Here is a 22,855-nt window from a genome sequence, read left to right as displayed (position 1 = left end):
GAAACACACTGCAAATACTCACAACACAACCAAATAAAGAAACACGCTGCAAATACTCACAACACAACCAAATACAGAAACACGCTGCAAATACTCACAACACAACCAAATACAGAAACACGCTGCAAATACTCACAACACAACCAAATACTGAAACACACTGCAAATACTCACAACACAACCAAATAAAGAAACACACTGCAAAATACTCACAACACAACCAAATAAAGAAACACACTGCAAATACTCAAAACACAACCAAATACAGAAACACACTGCAAATACTCAAAACACAACCAAATAAAGAAACACGCTGCAAATACTCACAACACAACCAAATACAGAAACACGCTGCAAATACTCACAACACAACCAAATACAGAAACACGCTGCAAATACTCACAACACAACCAAATACTGAAACACACTGCAAATACTCACAATACAACCAAATACAGAAACACACTGCAAATACTCACAACACAACCAAATACAGAAACACGCTGCAAATACTCCCAACACAACCAAATACAGAAACATGCTGCAAATACTCACAACACAACCAAATACAGAAACACACTGCAAATACTCACAACACAACCAAATACAGAAACACGCTGCAAATACTCACAACACAACCAAATACAGAAACACACTGCAAATACTCACAACACAACCAAATACAGAAACACACTGCAAATACTCACAACACAACCAAATACAGAAACACACTGCAAATACTCACAACACAACCAAATACAGAAACACGCTGCAAATACTCACAACACAACCAAATACAGAGACACACTGCAAATACTCACAACACAACCAAATACAGAAACACGCTGCAAATACTCACAACACAACCAAATACAGAAACACACTGCAAATACTCACAACACAACCAAATACAGAAACACGCTGCAAATACTCACAACGCAACCAAATACAGAAACACACTGCAAATACTCACAACACAACCAAATACTGAAACACACTGCAAATACTCACAACACAACCAAATACAGAAACACACTGCAAATACTCACAACACAACCAAATACAGAAACACACTGCAAATACTCACAACACAACCAAATACAGAAACACGCTGCAAATACTCACAACACAACCAAATACAGAAACACGCTGCAAATACTCACAACACAACCAAATACAGAAACACACTGCAAATACTCACAACACAACCAAATACAGAAACACACTGCAAATACTCACAACGCAACAAAATAAAGAAAAACACTGCTGCAAATACTCACAACACAACCAAATACTGAAACACACTGCAAATACTCACAACACAACCAAATACAGAAACACGCTGCAAATACTCACAACACAACCAAATAAAGAAACACGCTGCAAATACTCACAACACAACCAAATACAGAAACACGCTGCAAATACTCACAACACAACCAAATACAGAAACACGCTGCAAATACTCACAACACAACCAAATACAGAAACACACTGCAAATACTCACAACACAACCAAATACAGAAACACGCTGCAAATACTCACAACACAACCAAATACAGAAACACGCTGCAAATACTCACAACACAACCAAATACAGAAACACGCTGCAAATACTCACAACACAACCAAATATAGAAACACGCTGCAAATACTCACAACACAACCAAATACAGAAACACACTGCAAATACTCACAACACAACCAAATACAGAAACACACTGCAAATACTCACAACACAACCAAATACAGAAACACGCTGCAAATACTCACAACACAACCAAATAAAGAAACACACTGCAAATACTCACAACACAACCAAATACAGAAACACACAGCAAATACTCACAACACAACCAAATACAGAAACACACAGCAAATACTCACAACACAACCAAATACAGAAACACACACAACACAACCAAATACAGAAACACACAGCAAATACTCACAACACAACCAAATACAGAAACACACACAACACAACCAAATACAGAAACACACAGCAAATACACACAACACAACCAAATACTGAAACACACACAACACAACCAAATACAGAAACACACTGCAAATACTCACAACACAACCAAATACAGAAACACGCTGCAAATACTCACAACACAACCAAATACAGAAACACGCTGCAAATACTCACAACACAACCAAATACAGAAACACGCTGCAAATACTCACAACACAACCAAATATAGAAACACGCTGCAAATACTCACAACACAACCAAATACAGAAACACACTGCAAATACTCACAACACAACCAAATACAGAAACACACTGCAAATACTCACAACACAACCAAATACAGAAACACACTGCAAATACTCACAACACAACCAAATACAGAAACACGCTGCAAATACTCACAACACAACCAAATACAGAAACACGCTGCAAATACTCACAACACAACCAAATAAAGAAACACACTGCAAATACTCACAACACAACCAAATACAGAAACACACAGCAAATACTCACAACACAACCAAATACAGAAACACACAGCAAATACTCACAACACAACCAAATACAGAAACACACACAACACAACCAAATACAGAAACACACAGCAAATACTCACAACACAACCAAATACAGAAACACACACAACACAACCAAATACAGAAACACACAGCAAATACACACAACACAACCAAATACTGAAACACACACAACACAACCAAATACAGAAACACACAGCAAATACTCACAACAAGTGATGAACCTGGCTGGTACATGCTTATTGTTTAATGTCTACTAGACAGTGGTGTTGTCGATAACCTGAAAGTTTAGTTTGTTTATTTTAACATTTTAATTCCGGATTGTATGTACCTTGCGAGTATTTGAAGCACGTTTCGGTATTTAGTTGCGTTCCGAGTATTTACAGCACGTGTTGTCAAACTGAGGAAGATGTTCCCTTTCAGACTGATAAACTGGGATCCCATTTTTTTCAATTTGCTTGCTTTTTTCAGTTGCAGCATGTCGAGCTCTCTCGGCTACTGTAAATATCACAGTATGTATTTTAAATGATATGTGCACATGTGCCCTCATAATCTTTAATCAAAATAACTTCCCCTCCCTCTAGCCGAAACATCTCTTCTCTTCTCTATTGAGTTGTTTACTGGTGCGAGGGCAGGACTTGATTTTGTCCATGGGAAATTGATTGGATAGTTGTGGTTTGCTATTGGTGGATCTCATGTGAGTGACAGATTATTGTCCCACCCTCGCACCAGTAAACAACTCAATAGAGAAGAGAAGAGATGTTTTTGTTTTGTTTTTGAGGAGCCGTTTCATTTAGATAATCGTCACAATAGGGAAGAAAAGGCTATTGCAACTGAACCCAAAAATTGTCTTTCTCGATATCTTAAAATGAATACATTTATGAAATATTACAAATATAATATTTAATTTGTAAATTAAAAACAAACATTAAAATATAGAACAATTAAGATGCTGGAACCTTCTATTACATACAGAAATGTGTTTTTCAGTGGATGAATCAAACCTAAATATGATTTTAGAGAACAGCAGACATTTACTGTCACCAACCCGAAGCATTATTTCAACCTCATCACAGTGGGTTTGGTGTTCAAATACTTATTTTGATAGATAACAATTTGTTATTTGTAACTATTTGACTTGCATGACTTGTAATAAATCACACATTATAAATGAAATAATACTTTGGGGTTAAATGTCAATACAAAAAAGGCTAATAATATGTATAATAAAAATTGGCTCATAACCCTTTTTGATTTTAAGATTATAAGGGCACAATTTAAAATAAATAATGATATAAAAGGATGAATTAATTTTAAGTGTTTTTAACATCATTCAGCATCATTCTTTGAAATAAAATCCATGTTTGAACAGTTCATTTTTACAACATTTAGTTATATTCATCAGACCAGCAATCCAAGCCACTTTTCACTGTTTGTACTATCAGAGTGCAAATAACTACGATTATGTGGATTTGTAATGTACTTCAAATCTAAGTCGGTCGCTGCCGCTTCCTTTGTTTTTTGTTGTTGTGTATGTTTATTTTACGATTTAAAGTCACGTTTTAATGTCAACCTCCTTCTTCTCTGAACTTAAACTTACTACTCATACGGGGCACTTTATTTGTCTAATTAAAATAGTAACGCATCGCTGTTTTACTTGTTCAAATCAACCATACTAAAACATTTGAGTGTGTTAAAAAGCTGTTAACGTTATTTTGTGCGTTCACTCAGTGGTTGGTATGAGACACTTGTTGCATATTGCAGTAATCTAGATCAAAATTAGAATAGCATATTAAAAAAAGTTGGATAACTTGTGTTGTTAAATAGCATGTAATTCAATGGCAGGAAAATGTAAGTACACAAGTCAACTAAATATATAACATTGTTCTATACAAATAGAGTATTTTGGATATTTTAATAGAAAAATCTTACATATCGTTTTTATTTATCATCAATCATTATTTTCTAATAATCGTTTGTCATGCTTTAAAGAAGTGCAGTTATGTTGATGTGTTGACTAACATACTTAACTAAAATACTTGATTATGATTTTATCTATAGTATGTTATTTGATATTTAAAGTAATATATTTTAAATGTACTAAATTGCAATTTCATCATTACAAATGTGTAATTACTCGGGCTGTCAAGCGATTAACATTTGCAATCTAATTAATTACATGATTTGCCGATTAATTAATCTAACTAATAGCAAAATATAAGTTATAATATAAGATATAAAGTCATTATTGTGTTACATGAGAAAAGCATCAAATAGACATGGCAAAACATAGCTTTAGAAAGAAATATTTTATTTGATTCAACATAGAATTGATTATACATAAACTTTTAGGCTACAACGGCCATGATTTATTTTTATTTTTTTCGGAAGCTTCATCTGAATTGGTATTTAGATATATTTATACACAAAGACAGTTTTGGTTGCCAACATTCTTCAAAATATCTTCTATGTTCTGCAAAAGAAAGAAAGTCATACAGGTTTGAAAGGACACGAGGGTGAGTTAATGTAAATTAACAGATTTTAATTTTTGATGTTCCCCCCCAAAAAAATGTTTTACTTTTTTTTTTAATGAAATTAGTTTTAACCCTTAAAGACCTAGAACATTTTTGGGGCGCCTGATGTGCCTCTACTTTTCTTTGTTTTTCTTCCCCATTCTAGCAGTTAGCATCAAGTGCTATATATCATTTTAAACAGGAGAACCTGAAGTTTCCATCTAGCTCATTTGATGTCCCAATTTTACATTTATTTATTCTTAGAATGGATTCAATTAATATAATTTAAAGAAAAATGGCAGCAAAAATGTGATGTTTTTACTGTGAACTCGAACAGAACTTCATGAAGTTTGGATTTTTTCCTTTAGAAAGTTAGACTTGGATGTTTTACACTTCCAGATGAAATTTTGTCTACATGTAACTATCCCTCAGCAAGTTATAGCTATTTATTATAACATTATTCTAGGCGTTTCTAGGTTTTTGAGTGAAAACAGGTGTATTTTATTTACTGATAATGTGTCCTAAAAAGTTCAAGTAATAAAGTAAATAGAAAGATTTTTATTTAATAACAACACTAAAACAACCATTTTTCTTCAGATAAATATATTATAATTTGGGCATGAAAAACAAACGCAAACAATGCATCAAGTTGTGACAAGAAACCGTGAAATAAAATATAGCCTACTGAGGCTACTTTTACATGTGGGCGGCTATTTTCATAAACGGACATTTCAACTTCTCTGCACATAATCTTCTCAAACACAAATTTTAGAAAATATAATAGTGAAAATGTGTAAAACACAAACTACATAAAAATAGAGAAATATACTGGCCGTGCTCTGAGAGAGCGCTTTGCACGCGTTTATTTCTCTTTGGTTTCATGATGCATGCAAATTCACACCCACGTTCATTTTTCAGAGAAACGTGATTCGTGGTTCAAAAGACCAAACACTGTGTTTATTGGTTGAGTTGATGAAAGTTTCAACGAATCTGGGCACAGGGGGGTGGGACTAATAATTAAAAAAAAATCTGTTTGGCTCAGGGGAACAACCCACGTGTGTTTCCTGGACAAATCAATGCTGCATATTTTGATGACACATTCACGCTAACTATGGAGCCTCTGAATGATCAATTATACGCGAAACGTATTATACCTATGGAAAGCGGAGATTCTCCTCTTTACGGTGCAGTTTACAGCATACAGATTGGATTAGCGGTTAAAAAGTTATTAAACATTTTAGAATGATAGTTATTTTTAGTCAATGCTGCATATTTTGATGACGCATCGATGCTGACCACGGAGCCTCTGAATGATCAATCGCGAAACATATTATACCCATGGAAAGCGGAGAATCTCCTCTTTACGGTGCAGTTTACAGCATACAGATTGGATTTGCGGTTTAAAAGTTATTAAACATTTTAGAACGATAGTTATTTTTAGCCGCGGGCGGCTGTCTCGGTCTTTAAGGGTTAATAAGAAACTAAAACTGTCCGTAGGTGGCGGTAAATGTCTAAATGAGTAAGTCACTAAATTCAATTCAATTTGTTCAAAAGGCTGATGAATCAAGTAAATAGGTGTGTTCGGCTTGAAGCGGCGCAGTGTAGTATGTAAATTAGGCTAATATATTTTTTATTATTATTATTTTCTATTTTTGGTATACTTTTCTTAAGGAGCATAATTTATTTTTAGATTTATTTGATGGCCAGTTGGGGGCTGTGCAATACATATTATAATTCTAAACAATCTATTTAGTTTTATTGTTCCACTATATTACTGATATTTACAATAATGTATTGAATTTGATAGATGTCCCCACATTGTCCCACAGCAACATTAAAATAGTGTAGATTAGTGTACAATGTTTTATAATAATAATAATTTGTTCAATTTAGTGTCCATTTCATTCATTTAACATTTAATATTGGGGGCATCCAAGTTATTTTACATATTTAAACATTTAAAAAAAGTTATAAACACTTGTCAGTTCTACTAAATTCAACTGACTTGTGAAAACTGGTTAAAAAAAAATAAAAAAAATCTATGACTTATAGCAACTTTATTTTTATTTTTTACAGTAACGCAAATAGTTACTTTCCCTGGTAACGATTTACTTTTATTATAGAGTAATTTAGTTACTAACTTTTTGGAACAAGTAGTGAATAACTATAACTAATTACTTATTTAAAGTAACATTCTCAACACTGCCCATTTATAAGTAATCAGAGTGCATTGTCCTACTATATACTGTATATAAAGTCTTTGTCTAGACATGTACTGACAGTGCTGTTGGCCAGGCTGGGATGTGTTTGAACTGACCTGTATCCTGAGCATCAGGTGACGGTTGGCGTGCTCCAGCTTCTTCTGACGGTTCTCGAGCTCCTTGGCACGCTGCTGCTCTCTCTGAAGTTTCCTGATGTAATCCACAGAGGCCTTAAGAATAGTGCCCTTGTTCCAACGCATGTCCCTGAGGAAAACAAGCACGTCCTCAGCTGACAACAGCCCATCTGATAGTACTCTCTGTGAACACCATCAGCTGTAATAATAGCATGTATTCATCTGCTTCATGTGTAACTGCGGATATATTGAACATGGTTGTCCTTACGGGTCATTTGATTTAGGAATCATTGTCCCCAGTTCTTTGATTCGATCGTTAATGTTGAACCTTCGTCGCCTTTCAACTGAAACAGATAAAAAGTGCATGTTACACTACACAAATCAAATTTACATTAATGCACTTGGCCATTTTTGCTTATTTTTACAAACTGAGGTCTTTGGCCTGGTGTTGTTTTGAACCTGGAACAGTGTTTTAGGACATCAAAATGGAAACTCACTTAAGTTATGGTTGTCTTTTTTTTGCCTCTCCTTTGCGAGAGCACGAACTTCCGCCTCTAAAAAAGACAAAGGAAGGTGAGAGGAGAAACTGAAAGCACAAATGTGATGTGTGATATTGGCACCCTTGAAATGTCACTGCAGTCGACTTTTGTAGCACATTTTCTCTAGCCCAAATCTTTTTTCCACAAAATCTAGATCACTTCCTCTACAGAACATGAACAACGGTTTTCTTTTTGGCTGCATTTGGAATAAAATACCATAACATCAGATGTGTGCGGTCCATGTAAGCAGCGAATGCTCTGCCTACCCAAGCCATTCATGGACTCGCTAATTCACATTAACACAATAAATTACTATGAGATGTACCATGAAGCTCACATGATACAAATGTTGGTGATACGCATGTTACTCTGCGTTATTCATTGCATGTGCAGGGAAAGCTGTCCACGAATCAAATGTGAATTATGTTAAAGGGGGGGTGAAATGCTGTTTCATGCATACTGAGCTTTTTACACCGTTAAAGACTTGGATTCCCATCCTAAACATAGACAAAGTTTCAAAAACTAATGTTGGACGTTTGATAGAGTATTTCTGTGTCAAAAATACTCCTTCCGGTTTCTCACAAGTTTCGGAGAGTTTTTTTCGAGTATGGCTCGGCTCGACGTCGACAGAGCGGAAGGTCCTTGTATGGGCCGTACGGGCTCTTCTCCCGGTAGGGTGCGCGCGTGTGTGACTAGAGCGAGAGAGGAAATGCACGCCGTAAACACTCCGCGCTGCGCTCCACTTTATTCCTATGGGTGACGTCGAGCGACTTCAACGCTTCAGCACAGCATTCCGGGAAGGCAGCGCTGCATTTGAACCGATTTGAACACAGAAATGACGGGAAGCTTCACAACATCGCTTCAGTCGCGTCGCAAAGTGGATCTCCACAGTCACTGCTGTCAGGACTTCACCAAATCATACCAAAGAAGTGTGTTTTTGATGGAGCGGTCCCAGCGATAAAGGTTCGGTCCTGCTCTGGAAGCAGCCGGTGAGTAAAACTGCTTCAAATGTCTGTGCTGTTGGCTACCGTCGCGTGAGTAAACATCAGTAAACGACACGATCGCGTGCTTCGTCATTCAAATGCGCTAACGGACTCCATTGTTGTTCTGTATAACGTTACACTAGTCTGACGTGCAAAACCGTTTTGCTTGCTACTGCTAAGGTTTGGTCGCATACAATAGTCCATAAACCGAATCATGTCCTCATAAACTGCGAGTAAAGACACACAAATGTTGACAGGCCACTAAATACAGTACATACCACAGAGACGGACGTCCTGCTGTTGCTGTTTCTATTTCAGCCTCCGAATGATTCTGGATCATATATCTATTAGCTGAGATAGATGGGTTTCTCCACGCTTGAGGACGTCACCGTTTTGCGCGCTCGTCATTCTTTAGCTCCACCCACACGATACGCCTCCAGGTGCTCGTTTTTTTCCGGAAAGACTCGGTACAGCCTATATTTCTTTTACAAATATAATAAAACTAAAGACTTTTCGGAGATATGAAGGATGCAGTACTACTCTATAGGTACTCAAGATTGACATGAGATTGACTGAAACTGAGTGTTTCACCCCCCCTTTAAAGTCATTATGTTATATGCAAATTATATTTATTATATATATATATATATACATACACAAATGCAGTGAAAATACAGGTATTAGCAAGTTACCTAAATGAAAGTATTGGAATCAGACTCATTATGGTGCATCCCTAGTAATAATATTAAACGACATTACTGCTTTTACTTCACAATATTGCTGCATATACATATGTAATCAAATCCATAAAGTTGTTATTACGTTTCAGAGATGACACAGTCATGCAGGAAAGAAGAGGAATCTTTGAACGTACCCACAGGAAACCCTTCAGGCCTTTGATAGTTCTCAAAGTTGCTACAGGAGCTGGGCTTGTCCATCATGTGCATCATGGCTGGAGATGGAGTAACTATGTAGCATATGAGCACATGTGGGCAATTTCAGTCTTACCGTCATTCACATTGCATTTCTACTGACTTTAACAGGTAGAACACAATTCAGCACATCGTCAAAAGGCCTGAAGGGTCTTCGACACTACAGAATGGCATTAACCAACTCATCCGTTGTAAGATAAACAACACTTACCAGAGAATTCCCTTTTAATGTTGGGCAGGTTAGCAGGGCACGAGTTACTAATAGAGAGTCCAGGAGGAGGCATCCCTGGGTTACTGTACATGTCCAAGAGATTCGCCGACACGGGAATCTAGAAACACAAGACCAAATAGATACCATTATCTCGTTGTACTGAAGTGTATCAAATTGTGAAGTGCATTATATGGCTTCAGAAGACTCTTGTTGTCCTCTTGACAGTCTCAGCCCCCATTAGCTGCGACTGCGACTATAATGCGTGAGAAAGAGCAGCTTGAATATTCTGCTTAACATCTAAAATAATTCCTATGGATTTGGAACGACGTGAGAGTAAATGATGACAGATTGTTCATCACTATCCGATTTTCCCTTACAGACATTAGATCAGGTGACGACAGCTGGATCACACCGTTCTGATTGTGTGAGAAGACAGAAAGAGACAAAGACTCACTGCTAATTTCTGTACATACTTGAGTCTATTTTACTAGTTAGCATTGTTAGCCCCTGCTGGTAGATGCCGTTATTTTTTGGAGGTAAAATAAGAAATAAAAATGTAAAATATTTCATAATATTAAGAGTTTTTTGCATGCGCAAAACGTCATTTTATTAACTGTTTTTTCAAGCAAAATTCGATAACTACATTATATTACTATTATATTACCCCATTGTTTTAAGCAAAACGAGGCAAAATAATATATATATATATATAAAATACATCTGTATTCATATTATATTACTATTAACAGTTTATTTTGTTTTTGTAAAAAAAAAATAAAAAAAATAAGAAAACAAAATAAATAAATATATAGATTTCAAAATTAAATAAATAAATTTTTATCACTATTACTAATATTATTAAAATAAAATTTGAGGCAAAATAATATAAGATTAAAAAAAATTATATAAATGTTTGCTTTTTTTGCAGGCAAAAACTAAATACATATGTATTACTATTAAATTACTACTATTTATTGTTTCTACTTTATTTTTATTTATTGTAAGGCAAAATAAATTGGAAAATAAATTTTTAAATATTTCATCATACTAACAGTTAAACAAGCAAAACTAAATAAATTAAATAAAAATAAGATTAAAATAAATAAATAAATAGAACATTTAATTATATTAATTGTTTTTTGCAGGCAAAATTAAATGCATTATTACTACTATTAGGTTTTTTAATACAAAATTAATTTTAAAGGCAAAATAAATACAAAGATAAACAAATATTTAATTATATCGTTTTTTGCAAACAAAAAATGTATAAACACATATTTTCATTGTATTATTACTGTTTTTGCTATTAAAATAATAATAATAATAATAATAATAATAATAATAATAATAAGAATAACAACAACAACAACAACAATAATAATAATAATAATAATAATAATAATAACAATAATACATTCCCACAATTTTTATAGGGTTCTTGAAAACATGAAAGAGACCATTATTTTTCACTAGTAATATTATTAGTAGTTTCTTTAGTAGTCCTTCCACAGCATTTGCAAGAGCTGAAGATGTAAAAAATGAACAAGTGAGGTTATAGGAAATATTTCTCTACCGTGGCCATCTGAAGTCCGGGGTCCAAGGAGAGTCCCATGATGTCATCATTGTAACTGGATTCCAAACTTATTATGTCATCAATGACATCATCCATCTGAGAGAAATCAAAAGCAATCAGGTGTGAACAGCTGTCGAAGGTCATCCGCCGAGGTGAATTAAAGAGTAAAGTAAAGTGCTGAAATAGCTCAACACTTCAAATCCATCCATTTCCTATGCTGAAAATCTCTCCGATTAAATTATACTGAAGCACATCTCAAAGCCCTGCGTAGTTCCTCGGAGCTGCACTCAACCTGCCAGTAACAAACTCTCTTTAATCTATTAACACATATTTTAGCACTCGCTCTCTCTCTCTCTCTCTATAACAGCGTGAACAGTGACGCAGTCCACACCAGCTGTTTCAGCGATGCGTTCACAGGGCTGTTGGCTTTGCTCCTTCGTTGAAATCAGTTGTATTGATTAGCAGTTAATGAGCCATCTTCACGATATCGCCATCTAATTATACATCATGTACTGATGTTGACGGATTTGTGAGAAATGTGTTTGTCGTGTGAACCTGTCAGGATCCTGTCACCTCTGTCTAGACGTGTTTATAGGTTTCCGTCTCAGGATCCTGACATCCATGTTTTCATCTCGTCCTAAAACCTGACATAATCTCACGAAAATCATGTCTGGGTCATATGTCAACTCAAATTTAAAAGAAAAGGAAACAAAGGAAAAAACAAAAGTTAAGCCTGTTTTGCACAAAACATCCAATTGTGACTTTATTTTCAAGACACTTCAAGCGTTCTATTCATATATTCATTCGTTTTTATCTGAGGTCCAAAGTTTATCTGAGCTTTAAACAATGACTTCCTCATTTGAAAACTACACTGTAAAAAATGATATGTTCATTAAGTTATGACAACATGTGTTTTTACATTGTTTTAACTCGTCAAAATAAGTTAAGAAATGTTGAACTTTCTAAGTTACACAAGATGCAACTCATTTTTTAAAGTCAGTTTAACATAATCTAAGTTGAAATAACTTCAACAAGTCGATTGTACTTAAAAATTTCAGGCTGTGACTTTTTTTTTTTTACAGTGTACATTTCATGACACAATAACAGTAGTGCGCCTCTGTTGACGCTTGCTGGTGTATGCGTGATGCATTCTGGGATAGCTCGCTGTCTCAAGTCCGCACAAGTCACCTCTCGGTGCATCCTCGATAAAAGAAACATTACAGATGCATATTATGCCCAGCAGAGTTTGGCTCCAGCCCTGAAAGACATCTATCGAAGCCCTTATTGAGAATTAGATGTTGATGTTTTATTGAAAATGTTTGGTCACCATTATGGTGATCAGTGTTTCATTTAGTTGGGCAGTTTGACGCTTGGCTTTTGTTTCGAGTTTGTGGTTTTTGCTACAATGTTAACAAAACACATAATCTGTAAAAATAAATAAAATAAAATCATAAAAAAAGAAAAATGTTTGACAAACAAATCAAATCAATGAATAGAGAAAATAACTAAACAAATTTTTGATAATTTTTTAATTGCGACTCATTTTGCCAGCACGGGTCACATTTGGTAACACTTTACAATAAGGTCTATTATTTATTGTTAGTTAATGCATTAACTAACAATGAGCAAAACATTTCTTACAGTTACAGTATTAATCATTATTAACGTCAGTTAATAATATAAACCTGCTAATCCATTAAATAATATAAACAAATACAATTTTTGATTTTAATAAAGTATTAGTACATGTTGAAATGAAATTGAACTAAGATTAATAAATGCTACATTCTATGTATTTTTTTTAAACTAATGTTAATTGCAAAGTGTTACCCATTAATAAGTGTTGAAGTACAACATTTCGTTATTCTTTATAGTAATTTAAACCTCTTTAAAAGTCATTACCTCTTTCTCGCAGTTGGAGTTGAGGGTCAGTAAGGCCATGGGACTGTTGGGGGCGCTGTTGCCCGGCCCCGGAGGCATTCCCCCGTGATCGGTGGCCTGGCTGGGGCACGGTAAGCTCACCGCCTGCGATCCGAGCTTTCCTCCCAGAGTGGTGGATAGGTACGCCTTCACCTGCTGCCTCTGAGCCTGCTGGATGTGATACTTAGTGGGATTTTCAAGATGCGTTTGAACCTTGAGGCAGAGAGAGAGAGAGAGAGAGAGAGAGAGAGAGAGAGAGAGAGAGAGAGAGAGAGAGAGAGAGAGAGAGAGAGAGAGAATCAGAGTTAGAATCACAGACAGTTCGCTGACAGCTAAATAATGGCACATTACACATGATGTTCTCGATGTGACTCGATGTGGTCGAATGGTTCTAAGAACGGTAAGAAACGGCTCCAGTTGTATTTCCACCTGAACTTGGTTTGGCCAAACCGTTCTGTGGCCAAAATTCTCATCACCGTTGGTTAACTGTGCCAAACTGTGCTGGCAGAATGTGTGTAGTGACATCACCACTCAAGATTGGTCACTTGGGGCGGCAGTGGCTCGTGTAGGTTGTCTACAAACCGAAAGGTGGGTGGTTCCGGTTTCACCTGACCAAGTGTCGAGGTGTCCATGAGCAAGACACCAAACCCCAGCTGCTCCCGACCTTACATGGCTGACACTGCCGTCGGTGTTTGAATGAGTGAATGAATGAATGGGTGAATGTGAGGCAATATGTAAAGCACTTTTTTTGTGGCCATGGGTCTGTTGAAAGCACTATATAAATGCAGTCCATTTACCATTTACTTGTCTGTTGCTGTATTCCAGTCTCTCTGTAACTGACCAAGTGCGCTATTTGAGCGACCACAGGTTAATACAATTAAAATGAATATACTTTTGCGTCATAAAGGCAACGACAGACACATTTGTATGGAAATACAAATGTAGTTAAAAATGAGACCACCTCCAAACGGCTGGGCATAATCGCCACAGAATGGAACGGTTAAGCAAAAAGAATTGGCCCAACTGTGGAAAAGCGGCTACTTTGTAGTTTAGGGTCCAATTCTCACTATTCACTATTATTAGCATATTACTAGAATATTAGTAATTATAAAGCACATATTAATGCCTTATTCTGCATGATCATATTCTACATCCCTCAATCCTGCCAGATACCTAAAGTTAACTACCTTATTAACTATTAATAAGTAGTAATTGGAATTTATTGAGGAAAAAGTTGTAGATAACAGTTAGTTAATAGTGAGAATTGGACCCTAAACTAAAGTGTTACCATTTTTTATTTTATTGAAATAATAAATAAATAAAATATATACACATTTTATTTTAATATAAAAATTACAGACAAAAAACTAACAATCAGCAAAGAGTGAAATGTCTAAAAATGTTCCACAAATTTTCACCCCTAAACCAAAACAACATCAACAAATGTCTTGTTTTTAGTATACACCATATTAAAAGTTTTGGGATGCCTGCCTTCACATGCAATGTCTTTGTTTGCTGAAGCTTTAAGAGTTCCTTTCACTGGAACTAATGGGCCAAGCCCAACCCCTGAGAAACAAACCCAACAACATAAACCCACCTCCACCAAACTTTACACTTGGCACAATGCAGTCAAGCCAGTAATATTCTCCTGGCAACCTCAGCACCCAGACTCGTCCAACAGATTGCCAGACAGAGAAGCATTGGTCGCTCCAGAGAACACGTCTCTGCTCTCGAGTCCAGTGGCGGTGTGCTTTACACCACTGTATCCAAAACTTTGCATTGCTCTTGGTGAAGTAAGGCTTGGATGAGCTGCTTGGCCATGGAGACACAATCCATGAAGCTCTTCACACACTGATCTTGCGCTACTCTGAAGGCCACAGGAAGTTTGGAGGTCTGTAGTCTGGAGGTCTGGGTTACCACGCTGAGTTCACTGAGCTCCTGAGAGCGACCCTTTCTTTCACAGATGTTTGTAGAAGCGTCTGCATGCCTAGGTGCTTGATTTTATACACCTGTGGCCATGGAAGTCATTGAAACACCTGATTCAATTATTTGGAGGGGTGTCCCAATACCTTTGGCAATATAGTGTATTTCTTAATTATTATTATCATTCATGATTAAACACTGAAGAGAATAACCTGAATCATTTCATCCCACAGTATGTAAGCTCCGATAATTCTGACATCCCTGTTTCTTCATCAGATTAATAATAATTACTGTAATTTTCCCAAAAATAGACTGCCGTTCTACTCACAGCACAATTATTCATCGCTTAAGAGTCCTCAAGTTCCTCCTCCACATGAGCCATATATGACCTTTACATTCACATGACTCAAACCATACTGGACAAACACTGCCCTAGAGCAGAGACTGTGTTCTTCATTTCATTTCTTCTCATTTCTTCTGATTTATATTATTATTGGTAGCTGTTTTAGCTTGTTAGTAGTTTAGTTTGAGCACTTAACAGCTGTGAATGAATCCTCGACTTTAAAAAAAACACTGTTTGACCAACTAAAGCTACTATCTATTAAATTGACTTGACCAATAATGATTGCAGCTGGTTGTGCATTAAAAGGGGTGAATAACTGATTAGTTTTGCCTGTTGTACAATTAGAGCATGACACAACAGACACTACTGACATTGTGCTGTTTTTTTGTGTCAAAATATGCCTTTCTGCCTTTATAGAGCAACTTTGACGTCAGTGTCAGGTTAAAACAATGGAGTCTTTCTGCAGCTCCAGAGCAGCAAACGTCTCCCACCTCCATCCTATTTACAGATGAGACTCTTTGCCTGTCTAATTCAGGCCAGAGCAGAGTATTCAGATCTCAGCGCTATAAACGTGAGAAAGGCTGGCGAAGCACAGCCAAAGCATCACATTTCCAGCTGTTCTCTGAGGAACGATAAAGTATGCATGACTAAAGTAAATGTTAACCATATAACAACACACTTTGTTTTCCAGACAAGGTCAGGAAAAATAGGGTCACAAAATTGTGTTCATGTAAGGGTTAGGGTTAGAGGAAATTAAACTGAAAGATATCCTGGCTGAAAATAACCAGTATGTTTTCAAAAAAATAAATACAAACAAATTCTTCTTTGTTTTGGTTCCAATGAAGAAAGATTGAAACAATATAAGGCTGCGTAAATGATGGAGAACTTAAAATTTTTACTTGCCCCAGTAAATGTTCACTGGCCCCACCACAAATAAAAAATAAAATAAATAAAAAACCATCCATAAGGTGGACGCTGTCTGGGTCCACGCTTCGGAAGTGTGTTGCACGCATAAAACTTCTCAAACATCGAGTACCGAGTCCAATCATCATTCCTGGGCACGTCTTTATTGTCAAGCCCTGCATGCATTTTTCTTTTGATTCTACAAATGTATCTAGAAATCAGAAAATAGAGACTTGTGACAGTCAGCAACCACCTAGCAACCATTCAAACACAACACAAAAAAAAATCAGGGTTAAAAACAACCCAAGATGGGTTGAATATGGACAAACCCAGCAATTGGGTTTGTTTTAAAGTGTAGTGACCACAACAGCGATGTGCTCGAATCTACACAAACACATTAGCCATATAGCTACACCTTAGAGACTTCCCAGAAGACCTTGCAATGAAAATCAAACGTAATCAACGTAGTATTGTGGTGGTGAGTTTGTTACAGGGAAAATCTAGTTGTTTAACTATTTGTTCAACAGTGAGCGCGTTTACATGCATGTTCAAAACCTGATTATGCTTATATAAAAAGCCAACAACACAGATGGCCATGTTAACGCATTAACCTGCTTTCCTTTATCGGAGTAAGGTCATAAACAGCGTAAGCAAAAGCCGATCATCGCAGCTAAATTTTTTGCCCCATACGCCGTTTTCACCAGCATGTTAATGCATTAAGCAGATTTCTGTCTGCTTATTAACGTGTGCATGTGTGATACTGATACATGTCCTGGGCTGCATTTCCCAAAAGCATTGTAAGCCTAAATTTATTGTCCATTGTTGGCAATTATTCTACGATCAACTTAAGCTTACGATGCTTTTGGGAAATGCAGCTCAGTCCAGTTTGGTTGTGTTTTCTTTCATTGTCATGTTCCTTTGTTCTTTTTCCCGCCACTTTCTGTTTCCTTGGTTAACCTCGTTAGTCTAGTTCTGTCCAGCTGTGTGTAGTTCATTATCATCTCATAATATCATATAATAATGAATGAATGAATGAATGAATGAATGAGGCATTTATATAGCGCTTTCAAATGTACAACTGTACACCCAAAGCACTTCACACTCATGCCAGGGGTCTCTCCTCAACCACCACCAGTGTGCAGCATCCACTTGGATGATGCGACGGCAGCCACAGTACAACGGCGCCAGTGCGCTCACCACACACCAGCGATAGGTGGAGAGGAGAGAGGGTGATAGACCCAATTCAGTGGATGGGGATTATTAGGAGGCCATGATTGGTAAGGGCCAATCAAGGGAATTTGGCCAGGACACCAGGGTTACACCCATACTCTTTATGAGAAATGCCATGGGATTTTTAATGACCACAGAGAGTCAGGACCTCGGTTTAACATCTCATCCGAAAGACGGTGCTCTTTGACAGTATAGTGCCCCCATCACTATACTGGGGCGTTAGGACCCACACAGAGCACAGGGTGAGCACCCCCTGCTGGCCTCACTAACACCTCTACCAGCAGCAACCTGGTTTTCCCAGTTGGTCTCCCATCCAGGTACTGACCAGGCTCAGCCCTGCTTAGCTCCAGTGGGAAACCAGTCTTGGGCTACAGGGTGATATGGCTGCTGGTAGGGCTGGGCGATATGACGAAATATATCGTCTGGACGATAGAAAATGTCTATCGTTTTATATAAGGCTCTATCGCTTACGCCACGATAAGGCGTTTACGGCAGAATTTTACGTCAAGAATTACGTAAATATTTTAACGTATTTTTTAGAAATATTTTAATGGCAGGCAGGGATGGCGAAAACTAAACATTTTCTTGACCGACCACCGAGCCTCATTAGCCGGTTGAAACCGGTTAACCGATTAGTTTAAAATATGCTCCGCTATTTGAAATAACAGCCGCGAGCCGCGCTCCTGCTCTCTCTCTCTCTCACACACACACACACACGCACTGTCCTAGCGCTGCCGCCTCCCTTCCACTCACGTCACTTTTTTTAAATCCCCCACAGCGCGAAACACGAGTCCCGCAAACGCGCCGCCGAGGAGCTTGTTTATAATCTGAGGACAATGGCTCCTTAGTTTCGAAATGGTTTGGGTACAAGGTGATCGCGTTGAAGATAAAAGCATTTGTCCAGCCTAAGAGGTTCATTTGAAACATTGCCGCGGCTCATTTAAGAAAATGACAGCTCCGAAGAGACGCTGCTTTAGTTCGAGTTAGTGCTAACAATAATAAAGAAAGACGATCAACACCTTATGTTACCACTGAAATGTAGATGTAATATATTTCCAAATGTAAGTCCATCTTAAGCGAAATGCACGCTTCATACTGTCGTCTCTCCTGGCTCTTACCTCGAGTGTTAGCCTGTTTACTTTTTGCAAACCCAAACGCTGTGACCTCACACCAAATGTTTTTATTGGTTTATTAAGTACAAACAGACGAGTTATAAAAAACTGAGTGTGAGGGATATGTTCACTTCACACAAAAAGATTTTGGAATGAGACGACTAACTGTAGTAGCGTTTAGTCCACTGTATAATAGCCTAATTTAGAGATCACTTTTTTTTTTTTTACCGATCGGTTAACGTTGATACGGTCAACCATCGGCCAAACGGTCATCGATTAACATCCCTAGGCAGGTGTTAACTTTACCAACAGTCTTGCTTGAAAAAAAGGTTCTAAATAAAATAAAAATGTAGTCCATACTACCTTTATTTGTTTTGTATATCATTTCAAACTGCATTTCCACATTGCAATTTTGTATAGACTATTCATAAACTTAATTAACAGAAAAATTGCTATATCGTTATCGGGATATCAAATTAGCTATATCGGGATATTAAATTTTGGCCATATCGCCCAGCCCTAGCTGCTGGCATAGGGGGAAATATGAATGTGGCCAAATACAGGAATATCCTGGAAGAAAACCTTCTCCAGAGTGCTCAAGACCTCAGACTGGGCGAAAGGTTCATTTTCCAATGAGACAATGACCCGAAGCACACAACTAAAATAACGAAGGAGTCGCTTCACAACAACTCCGTGACTGTTCTTAAATGGCCCAGCTATAGCCCCGAGTCCGACTTAAACCCAATTGAGCATCTCTGAAGAGACCTGAAAATGGCTGTCCACCAGCGTTTACCAGCCAACCTGACAGAACTGGAGAGGATCTGCAAGGAGGAATGGCAGAGGATCCCCAAATCCAGGTGTGAAAAACTTGTTGCATCTTTCCCAAAAAGACTCATGGCTGTATTAGATCAAAAGCATGTATTAGATCAGACCGCTCCTTACAGAGCATGCAACACAGCTTCTTGTCCAAGCCCTGGTCATTTCTAGACTTGACTATTGCAATGCGCTTCTGGCTGGACTTCTATCTTGTGCAATCAAACCACTGCAAATGATCCAGAACGCTGCGGCACATCTTGTCTTCAATGAGCCCAAAATGGCTCATGTCACACCTCTATTCATCTCTCTGCATTGGCTACCACTCGCTGCCCAGATCAAATTCAAAGCCCTGACTCTTGCTTATGGATCTTCCACAAGCTCAGCACCCGCATACTTCGACTCACTCCTACGAGTCTACACCCCCACCAGAAGCCTTCGCTCAGCTAACGAGAGGAGGCTTGTGGTACCATCACAGAGAGGCATGAAATCCCTCTCCAGGACTTTTTCTTTCATTGTTCCTGGTTGGTGGAACGATCTTCCATCCTCCATACGCACGACAGAATCACTCGCTTCATTCAAAAGACTCATCTCTTCCATGAGCACTTAATCTTATAACAAAAAACTAAAAAACGAAACTCTTCCTCCTCTATTTTCTTTTTCTTCTTCCCTTTTTCTGGTTTTTGCTACTCTGAGTATACAAATCGTGGTATTTAGGGCACTTTTCGCGTTTCTTTGCCTCTTCATGGCAGATCGCTTCCTGTACTCCTGAGTTGTAAGTCGCTTTGGATAAACGCGTCTGCTAAATGCATACATTTAAATGTAAATGTAAAAGAGTGCTTCTACTTAAGACCATGTGATATTTCAGTTTTTCTTTTTAATACATCTGCAAAAATGTCAACAATTCTGTGTTTTTCTGTCTATATGGGGTGCTCTGTGTACAAAGAGTGTAAAATTTAAGGGGTTCTGAATATTTTCCGTTCCCACTTACATCTCTGTAAACAATCATGGGACCTTAAGAACAAAACCACCTAAAACCAAATGAAACCATTAACCATGTGGTTTATCAGTGTTATTGATTGTTATCTGTAGTGATAATACAGTTCAATTACAAAGTAAAATTGAGAGTTGAATTTTTTTTTAAGATTACAGTAAGAGGTTACTGTAAGAACTTGGACTTGAATGTAAAATCAGTCCTTCAACAAAGGAAAAATCTGTTATTATTTACTCAGAATAAATATGACTTGTCTGCACATACAGTACCTAAATTTGCAAATACACATTAAGAGGTGTCTTGTCAGGTTTTGATGGCAACGGCTCGCACATGGTTGCCTTGACACTAACATCTAGCCTGGAGCGGCATACCTTGACATGCCATATTTTGTTGTTCGCAAATGAGATTATTTTTGGTGCTTGCCTGCTTCAATGTATAGAAAAACAGCAGCTCAGATATTCTGATAAAACTTTAGTGAAAATTTGTAAATTATGTATTTTCTTTTTTGATTGTTACACTGTAAACCCGATGGCAAAACTAAAACATTAAAATTAAAATTGAGGCAATCAAGTTTAAGTAAGCAGAACTGGCAGATTTTTAATTTGTAATCATGCATTTGAATTACCCTGAACTTAAAATATTTGAGTAGGCTATTCATTCATTTAACTTGCAAAAAATGTATTGGTCACACAATGCTTTGATAGCATTAGCATAGCTTAGCACTTGCTGAATGAGGACAGCAATATAAAGCATTTAACATTAATCTGTTCTCAAACTAAGCTCATGCTCCACTCGTCACCATGATGGAAACCCTACAGAAACTCTTCTAAACTAGCATAACAGAACATTAAACACTATTAAATCACCCACTTAGCATTAATCTTGCATTTACTGTCCCTTTTGAGTGTCATGGAAAAGCATGCTGGGAAACAGAAATCCCAGCCCGATTTCAGTTCAATTTAAGTTTGTCTAAATTAAAAGAAACAAGTTCATAAAACTTAAAACAATGAAAAACTTCAGATTACTAAAATGATGTCAGTTTTGAGAATTAAAAAAAAATGTCTATACTCATAGAAGTTTTTCTTTTATTATTTATATAGCACACATAATACAACAGGCGTTGCCCAAGGTGCTTCACAAATAGTATGAAAAAACACTTAATTAAAAAAATTCATACAAACAAACACTACCATATAAAAACAAAACACAAATAAACAACATCACGGCAGGACACAACAACATACTAGATCACTTTCATCCAAACAGGCCAGGCCGCACTACACTGATCTCCAAACAACATCTAAAAAGAAGGTTTTCAACAATGATTTAAACATAGCCAAGGACGTTGCTGATCTGACTGAGTGCGGAAGATCATTCCACAGTTTAGGACCAACTCGAGAGAACGCTCTGTCACCTTTACGTTTATCATTTGTTCTTAAAGTCACACGGAGATTTTACATTTTCCAATCTCAATGACCTGCACGGGATGTATAACGACAACAACTCAGAAAGGTATGGTGGTGCCAAATTATGTAGTGCTTTAAAAACCAGAACAATAATCTTGTAGTGCGCTCTATACTCGATTGGCAGCCATTTTAAGGATCTCAATAAAGGTGTAATATGATCCATTCTCTTACCATTCTGTAATATGATCATCTGACTTAATCAATCTGGCTGCAGCATTTTGTATATTTTGCAAGCATGCTAGAGCTTTTTTATCAATCCCAGCATACAGTGAACTACAATAATCCATTCTGGAGAAGACAACCGCAGAAATAGCTCTCTCAAAATCTGTCGGAGATAGAAAAGGCTTGGTTTTCTCCTCATTTAGTTTTAATAAATTAGCTGCCAACCAGTCTTTTACCTCCTGAAAACAGGCTAGTAGGTTACAGAAAGTATTGCAATTTGACTGTTTTACCGAAAAATAAATCAGAACGTCATTTGTTAAATTTGTTTAATTTGAGTTGGCTCTACTCCAACCAATTCATTATTTTGAGTATTAGGGTT

The 22,855-nt window shown here is 37.1% G+C and overlaps 1 protein-coding gene and 1 pseudogene across 3 annotated transcripts in view; both read right to left on the bottom strand.

Moving 5' to 3' along the window:
• The window catches only part of mitfb (melanocyte inducing transcription factor b), a 78,354-nt gene that overhangs the window by 7,949 nt on the left and 47,550 nt on the right, over positions 1–22,855 (bottom strand). For 2 of the 3 annotated variants that reach the window (XM_067446833.1, XM_067446834.1), the window contains exons 3-9: positions 13,513–13,743; positions 11,611–11,706; positions 10,038–10,155; positions 9,769–9,861; positions 7,870–7,926; positions 7,641–7,716; positions 7,355–7,502 (exon numbers count right to left, since the gene is read on the bottom strand). In XM_067446833.1, the coding sequence (XP_067302934.1) occupies positions 7,355–7,502; positions 7,641–7,716; positions 7,870–7,926; positions 9,769–9,861; positions 10,038–10,155; positions 11,611–11,706; positions 13,513–13,743 (819 nt within the window). Of the gene's footprint in view, positions 1–4,856; positions 4,998–7,354; positions 7,503–7,640; positions 7,717–7,869; positions 7,927–9,768; positions 9,862–10,037; positions 10,156–11,610; positions 11,707–13,512; positions 13,744–22,855 lie in introns of those variants that run through there. The other variant, XM_067446835.1, reaches the window with a different exon arrangement.
• On the bottom strand, positions 18,205–18,321 carry LOC137080301 (5S ribosomal RNA; annotated as a pseudogene).

Source organism: Pseudorasbora parva, chromosome 6 (genome assembly GCF_024679245.1).
Source record: "Pseudorasbora parva isolate DD20220531a chromosome 6, ASM2467924v1, whole genome shotgun sequence".
NCBI lineage: Eukaryota > Metazoa > Chordata > Actinopteri > Cypriniformes > Gobionidae > Pseudorasbora > Pseudorasbora parva.
Note: the sequence above shows the minus strand (reverse complement) of the source record. Positions and strands in the feature narration are given on the sequence as shown.